Here is an 8590-nt window from a genome sequence, read left to right on the forward strand (position 1 = left end):
ACTTCTCTATTAGCGATATAAGAACAGATATATATTTAAAAAAAACATAATGCTCAGAGGTTGTTATTATACAACGACAAGGAAATGTAACTTTTTCTGACAATTAAACCATAAACTTGGGAAATAACTTTGAGTTTAGTAAAATCAGGTTGTAATAAATACTTGTTTTAATCTAATGAACACTTCAGGGTATCTTCGTCTGCCGGTAAAGAAAAGATATAAAACAGTCGGGGTCTGGAAAGTATATTATGCAATTATAATTATAAAACATAACTACTCTGAAATGGAAGAACTATCATTGCACCCTGTGTGCATTTAAATCACATTAGTGTGAACTTCATGAGCAAAAGCTATGAAAACATATTTTTCTCAACATCGATTCCATTTTAAGACGAGATGATGATGAGACGTCGTTAAACTGTGATCAACCCTATTCTCCAAAAATAAAAAGACAAATAAAAACTTTTTCTCTTCCAAAAGAAAACGAGGAGAATACATTTATATCTTATAAATCAGCAGGAGAGCAGCTGACAGCTCGGTGAACACAGCAGGGGGCCGAGCGAGTACCTCTCTGACACTTCTTCTGTCAACCTGGGGTTTTCATCTGATGTTTGTGAGATAACTTTGTTTAAAATGACAATGTTATGTTTATAACTGAGGTAGAACTGTAAAAATGTTCGTAATATTGACAGAAAACAACAATTTTTCTATTTTTCTGACCCTGTACAACTCCTCCCCCTCTGTCAGAGCCACCATCACAGAACTGCACTACACCTGTCTCCTGCACTGTGGACCCTGTACAACACTCCGCTCCATATACACTTACTTCACATCATATGTGATATGTGTTCATATAAACCATATTGATATTATATATAATTTTATACAATAATATTGTCTTTTGAACACTCTGTCTACATATTCTTACACTCATAGTATATTATATTACCTATTGTATAGTCAAATACTTATATTTATACCTCTACTATATATATCATATATTATATCATACTCTCTGTATATTCTTTGTATATATAAGTCTATATACACATATTTATACATGTGTACATGTTATAATTATAATTATTATTATATTATTACTACTATTATTATATATACTGTTGCTGCCATTATTACTATATACTGCTATTATATTGGTATAATTACTATCATATATAAATATATATTATGTTATATTATATACTATATATACTGTACTATTTTTATATACTGTCTAACAATAACATTACCATCATATCATCAGTACTATTACCATCATCTTGCCACTGCACCTTATCTACCTATTTATCTTGTGTTTCTGTTTTTTATTCTTTCTACCTCAATATTTTTTATTTTATTGTATTGTATTGTATTCAAATATACCGGCTGCTATGACGACTTAATTTCCCTTCGGGGATGAATAAAGTAATCTATCTATCTATCTATCTATCTATCTATCTATCTATCTATCTATCTATCTATCTATCTATCTATCTATCTATCTATCTACCTATCTATCTATCTATCTATCTATCTATCTATCTATCTATCTATCTATTCAACCTTGTTTCTCTGTTTAAATGTTACAGGGAAAAGTGGGTTTTTCACTAATAAAAGTGCAGCTAGAGCCACATGTCAGATTCTTTTCCACATGAAACCTGCAGGTGAGAGTTAAACTGACCGGGCAGCGATGTAGAGCATGTGGTTGATCCTCAGCATCCTCTGGAAGTCCAGGCCCAGGCGGACGGTGTCATTGTCCGACATGAGGCCCTGGAAGCTGGGGTAGAGGTAGGAGGCTGCGGGGGGGGGGGGGGGGGGGGGGAAACCAGACGTGAAGAAGAAGATGTTAAAACACTCGTAATAAAACCAGACACAAGCTCACGCCTCCTTAGGGAAGTGAGACTGATGCATTATCTCCCTTTGAGGGAAAGAAAAGCCAGAGCTCAAACTCGACAGTGATTCACAGAGAAATAATAAAACGATGAGGAGACGCAGACTAACTCCTCCTACTCCTCGTGTTATTAGATCTCAGTCGTCACATGTCAGTGATTCTACAAACTGTGTGTTGGTCTCACATCGGTCACAAGGAAGCAGAGCGACAACATTCAACAACAAATTAGCAACTGAGAGAAACATTTCACCTTCACAGGTAGAAAATAACACAATAATGAAAGGTGTACTGTGCTGAAATACCCAGAGCACACCCACTGTATGCTAATGTGCACTTGTGGAGATGGATGAGCGGGGGGGGAATATAGCATCCAAAGTTGCAGTGTGATTTAAATAAGTGGCTCCCGGGAAGCAAATCAAAACGCATCTCAGAGGAAAGTGTCTCTGTCTGATCAACATTGAAACAGAAACAGTTTGAGGTCAATGGAGTTTAACTTTGCTGTTGTCAGGTGTTTCAATTTATCAAATGATATCACAAGGTTTAGAAAGTCACAAGTCTAAACTTTCTGTTTCCACGGGTGGTTGGAGTTTGATTCGGTGGAAATCAGGTGTGCGTCCATGCGCTTAAACAAAATGAGGAGGCAGCAGCATGAAAATATTAGATAAGATGAAGTGAGGGAAGTGGTGCAAAGAGAATGATATAAAAAGGAGAGTGATATAATATCCACTCTGTGTTGCACCGCGGCGGATTTTTCATTTTTTTTTTTTATTCGCCCTCCTCTGCATTTTAATTCCAGCCGACTCACAGGAGGACGGAGGGGGGGGGGGGAAGCTGCCGTGCGGTTTGAATAACAGGACGACAGTCGGTCGGGGGGGAAGGACGTGCATGTGGTTAAACAGAGAAAAGGAAGCTAGAGGCAGACGTAGAATCTGCCTGTTCACTACTGACGGCCGACTGACACCACCCTGTCCTCCACATCACACTCTTCCTCCTCCTCCCTTTCCTCCCTTTCTCTTTCTCTTTCCTGACTGAGCAGTGATTCAGCTCAAGGCCACGCTGCTGTGGATCTGTAGCTTCCTGTGTTAAGCGCCCTCCAGCCTCCCATCTGACCCGGGCTGCTGCTGAATTAGCAATGCCCGCTAGAAATACTCCACAATCTGAAAAGCGTCTCTCTGCTCCACAGGGAGCCGTACTTCCCCCCGAACGCTCGTCTGCAATCGACTGTTCAAAGATTTAAGCGCCTAATGTCTGGCAGAGCGCTGGACCTCGCTGCTCTGTCTGGTGAGGAGACTCCCAGCGGCTCGGTGGTCCAGCGGCTCGGTGGTCCAGCGGCTCGGTGGTCCCCGGTGAACCAGCTCTTTCTAATTACTCCTCAGCACTTTCACAGCCTCTAAAGTTTAGGGGGCAGCAGGGGGCACGGCCCAGGGGCTGAATCACAGAGCAGGTGACGTGTCCACAGTTAGATCTGAGCAGCTACTCTGCTGAGGAGAGACTGAAGAGAAGCAACGTGCAGCTTCCTCCGGCTGCTGCTGCAATCAAACGAGCACCTGGACTCACCATCTTTCTAGCTAAAGCAATTAATCCTTAATCCGATCGTCAGAAAATCTATCAGCAAACGATGTAAATGATGATTGTATGTTCAAAAACTTAGGTACAGCATACGTGTGACACTAGATGGTGATGTACTGTACAGAAATGTGTAGTATTCTCTTACATGGTTTGCAGTTTTCGCTTCTATGGAATTGGATATATCAGTGTTTTATATCATGACAAAGGTAAAATTGCATAACCACAAAGTTAATTTCTGATATCTGTAATAAAAAATTGTAAGATTGTTATTTTAATGTATTTTAACTTTTGATATTTGTAATTTAACGTATGTTTTAAATGTTTGATATCTGTATGTATGTCTTAAATGTGGACCCCACTAAAAGTAGCTCTGTCTTAGGGTAGAGCTACTGGGGATCCTTCGAAATAAACAAATAAACAGATGGCACGGAGCAGCAGTGGTTAGCATTGTTGTGAAAGAAGGTTCCTGGGGTCTTTCTATGTGGAATTTGCATGTTCTTCCTGAGTTTGCATTGATTTCCTGTAAGTACGTGGCTCTCTTCCTATCAGCCTCTTGCTCGGACTCCACAAGTTTACATAAAATAACAAACGCCTTTTGAAGGATTGAGTTCGAGTCTCCTCATCTGTCACAAAGAGACAAAAAGCCGAGGCGAGTCCCAGAGGAAGCATCTCTGAGCTTCGCCTTCATCGACTTCCGCCCGACGAGCGCCTCACACAGGAAGTGACACGCACTCCAGAGCGACCTCGTGTCCCGCTGTCACCTGCTGGGACCAGACGTGACAAATAGCTCCCATTACACCTGGGACGGAGCGCCACATATAGCTCTATTAGCGCGGCTATTTCTGCTAATGGTTGCATTGCTCTCCTCCAGATAGATCAATTACAGAGCGTGGGCCGTGGTCTCGGCCGCCTTTTAACTCAATTATGGGCCATTACATATGGCAGCCGGGATCTGATCTGAAGACCTCCCCAGTGATTGGGTGGCACTGATGAATCACAGGGGGGGGGGGTGTCTGGAAAGTGTTCAGTCAGTATCTCGTCCTCGGAGCTGCTGGTAAACTCTTGAATTTAAGTGTGTAATTTGGTTGAGATCAAGCAGATTTAAATGTGGTTTCATAAGAGCGTAGGTGTGAGTAGGCGCTCTACTGCTCGACAATCTAGGAGGTTTCAAGCAAAGTGTATTACTTGTTATTTGTTTAAAATAAGATATAACACAACATTTTCCCATTTACATCTACATCAGGAACCTTCAGTTCTGTTCAGCTGGTTCACACCAAGCAAAGAAATCATCCAATCAGCAGTTGTTGCTCATTTATTTGTGGTTCGAGTCACGTTGACTTTTACAAACGAACCAAAAAGTTACAGCTAACGACGACATGTACAAATCCTTCTAGTTGATCCATAAAAGCTTCATTTTCCAGAATATTTCAGATCAGAATCTCAGACAGAGACTCAAAATTGCCCTTTTCACACCAAATCAACAAAATACAGATTCAGAGAAACATGATGTTCCAGCAGCAGAATAAACCGATGCTAATGTGGTCGCTGTGAACGCGCCCTGAAACACGTCCACCTCACCGAGCGCTGGTCCCCGGGGACGAGATACATACAACACATCAGTGACCCACACTTTACTCTTACATCCACTCCTGCAACGGAGATTGCTATGGCAACACGACAGGGTCTGAACTCACAGTCTCTGCCCACGGTGCTGATGGGCTCCAGGTCTTGGGGGAACGGCGCGGCTCCTGAGGACAGCTGAGGCACGGCAGCGGCGAAGGTGAGCGCCAGGAGGAGCGGCAGGACGGGCGGAGGCGAGCCGGGCATCAGCCTCATGTTGGCAGAAGATGAGACTTCACTAGAAACACATGGCACACGGCAGATTCCCCTCCCACCTGAAAGGAGACATGATGGAGAAGGTTAGCAAACAGCAGAATGAACAGAAGCTAATAACACAATGAGTGTAATCAAGTGGGTTTGTAGGTTGGACAAAAATAAACCCAAATTATTATTATATGTAAGTCAAAGTCAACTTTAATGTCAGTTCTGCTCTTCAGGACATAGACGGGATGGAAAAGCTGTTTCTCTCTGATCCTCGGTGCAAACAGAAGAACATATAAATACTCCAAACATAGTACACAGTAAGATGTAGTATACACAAAGTATACAGTCACAACGCACATGGTGGAAAAGATGAGAGAGGTAATGTAATCGGAGTATTGGCATCTGCCCTGAATTCCATTTCAGTGGAACTCCACTAAAATAAGACATAAAAACATAAAAATCTCAATTTCAACTGTTATTATATTTATTGTGCTCTGAGCGTTTGTTCTGGAAACAAACACGTGCGACGTTCACAGAGAACTTGGCCGGTAAACAGGTTGTGATTCGTTTATTGTACATCTCCAGACATAGGAAGAATGTCTCCATCTGCATAATTACAGAGCTGCTGCAGCAGAACAAAGGCAAAGGGTCGAGTCGGAGATAAAGACGTTTTCCTCCGACGAACACAAAAGAGCGAACCAGACAGAAGACGCAGCGGTGACGGCTTCGTGTCGTGTAAAGAAGTCACGACCTCGTCCGCCTCCTTTCAGAGTCACTTCACCTTTTCCTTCTGACACGTAGAGAAACTCGGAGGATGAGAGAGAGACTGCGTGAGAACGAGCAACACGTTTCAGATCTGAGCGAAGACACGGATCTGTTGAGATAAACTTCAAACCCTGATGACCGACTTATTAAGGGCATTGTGTCCTCAACAGGCGGGCGGGGGGGGGGGTTATTGCACTGTGTGGTTTGGCAATGAGACACGGGCCACATGGTTTTAAGTGGGAACAGGAAAGTAAGTCAACAGAGACATGAACCGTCATCAATATTGATAATAGCCTGCTTCATCTAAATGCAGGGGAGAAAGCTGCATTTAGCAACGAGGCCAAGTGATGATCGCAACGCCATAAATCCAGAGGAGTGGGCGGCCGTCTGCTCCTGTTTATTCTGTGAGTTACAGCAGCTTGTGTGGCCGGCCTGAGGCGATGTATGATGACAGTGCACATGATGGGTTAGCCTCATATGCCACGATGTGGACGGGATTCTGTTGTTTCCTGCCAACGAGGAACTCCTACCTGATGGAACCGAGACAAATCCCTTAAAATGCCAAAGAGACTCAGAAGAGACAACGGATGATAAGGACTCTTGTTATTGAAAAGCTTAAAATCTGAACAAAACAGAGATTAAACACGATGCAGGTCCAAGACACAGAATAAGAAATAGTTCATTGCATATTACAATTTGACACTGTTCACTGTTTTGCATTTTGCATTTCACTTTTTACTTCACTTTTTATGTCTTTTATCTTTCATATGGATTTGTTTATGTCTAAATTAATGTTACTTTGTATAAATATTAGAAAAAGTGAGTAAATAAGAAGTAAATAGTGAGTAAATATATATTGTTTTTCCTATGCGTGGTTTATTTATTGTGTTTTTATGTTTCTATGTTCATTGTATGCACCAATAACCAGAGCAAATTCCAGGTAGGTGTAAACCTACTTGGCTATAAATACCTTCTGATTCTGATTCACTTTAAGGTAAACCAGCACATCCAGGCATCATTATATCCTTGTGAGGAGTTATTGACATTTATTGACGACTCACAGGGCAAAAGGGGAAGAAGCCAGCAGCCAGCAGAGTGTGGTAACGATACACAACCATAGTCAGCTTATGCAAAACCCGTCATATACCCTGAAAGTCAAGCTAACACCTCGACTACGAGCCAGGAGACAGGGAGCAAGCTGCCCCATGACGACTTTATCATTATCCCGAGCTGCTGCCGGAGACATTCTGCAAGCTCCGCTGGATTAAAGTAACAGAGCAAACTTAAGCTACGAGGACATGTCAACTTCAGGATTAAAGAAACGACTGCCACATCATTACGACATATGGAAAACTGCGTCAGTAAGCAGCAGGCGGACAGAGGTTCACACCCGACGCAGCAAAACAAAACACACACCAGCTCCTTCAGCTGCTGTAGAACTGGTTCTTCTGAACCGTCGTGGCCCCGAGCCATTCCCATTAAAATAGGGGAGTTGACTACGAGAGGACAAAGGTCTGTGATGATGTAAAAACAAATTAGTTAGCTCTGAGCCAAGTTTCTTAACGGTGAAGAGAGAAATCCGCCTTCGCATTTCAAGTGATTATAGACTCACTAGGATTACAGAGAAGTTACAGAGTGTTTACTGCATTAAGAATTGCAAGGCAGCAGCATATTTCATGTGGTACAGTTTGTTTTCTTCTAGTCACCTTCATGTTCTGCTGACATTACCAACAAATCTTAATAAATATAAGTTATTAAAGTTTAAGGCTTTAAGTTTGGTTCACAAGAAGTTGCTGCACATCCTGTTTGACCTGTATCACCTCGAATGGACTCAACAGAAACCTTCCTCTGTTATTACCTCCCGTGTAAATGTGACAATAAAAGCTACGCCGCACCACAAAGTCTGAACTTTCTTACACAAGGTCTCATGGTTTCCTGACTTCCTGTGCAGTCCGAGGCGGGAGCGCTTGTTTCTGATGAGCTGACAGCTGTCAGAGGGAAATAAGGCAAAGCTTATCTCCTCCCATGTTCCTGCTCTGTGCTCTGTGTTGTGTTCTGGGGTTATGGGACGAGAGGGATCATTGTTTTTAATGAAATGGACTCGTTAAGCCATCTGGGAGGCGTTGACAGTCGGGTCTGTTTGGAGGAGACACGGGTTTCTCCAGGATGCCAGGGGGCGCTCCATCGATTATCTGACTTTCACTCCGATTACCAGGCAACGCTGCATCGGATGCATCCACACAGAATCATTCTGGCGTCCCCTGGCCTTTCGGTGGGTTAATGTAGAAACGAGACGTTAATAACAAACTCAGTCTTTATCGGTGGGCACGAATGAGGACATAGTCATTTAAATTCATGCATAAACTCCTGCAAGTAAATTTTTATCTACACCAGTCCCCGCTTGGCCCGGGATAATGGTCCCATAAAACGTCACACTTAAAATCTAAAGTCCAATTTTATTCTCAATCAACTGCATCGCACCGCGTGCACCTGTCGACTCGGGGGGGGGGGGCGTCCACTTCCTGCCAACACCTGCCGCAC

The 8590-nt window shown here is 42.7% G+C and overlaps 1 protein-coding gene across 1 annotated transcript in view; it reads right to left on the bottom strand.

Annotated features, from left to right (window-relative positions):
* Positions 1–5313, bottom strand: part of sema6e (sema domain, transmembrane domain (TM), and cytoplasmic domain, (semaphorin) 6E) — a 68660-nt gene extending 63347 nt beyond the window's left edge. Inside the window, exons 1-2 of the mRNA XM_061082011.1 lie at positions 5155–5313; positions 1682–1796 (exon numbers count right to left, since the gene is read on the bottom strand). Of these exons, the coding sequence (XP_060937994.1) occupies positions 1682–1796; positions 5155–5296 (257 nt within the window). The 5' untranslated portion in view covers positions 5297–5313. The remainder of the gene's footprint in view (positions 1–1681; positions 1797–5154) is intronic.
* Between the last annotated feature and the right edge of the window lie 3277 nt (positions 5314–8590).

This window comes from Limanda limanda, chromosome 11 (assembly GCF_963576545.1).
Source record: "Limanda limanda chromosome 11, fLimLim1.1, whole genome shotgun sequence".
Classification (NCBI taxonomy): domain Eukaryota; kingdom Metazoa; phylum Chordata; class Actinopteri; order Pleuronectiformes; family Pleuronectidae; genus Limanda; species Limanda limanda.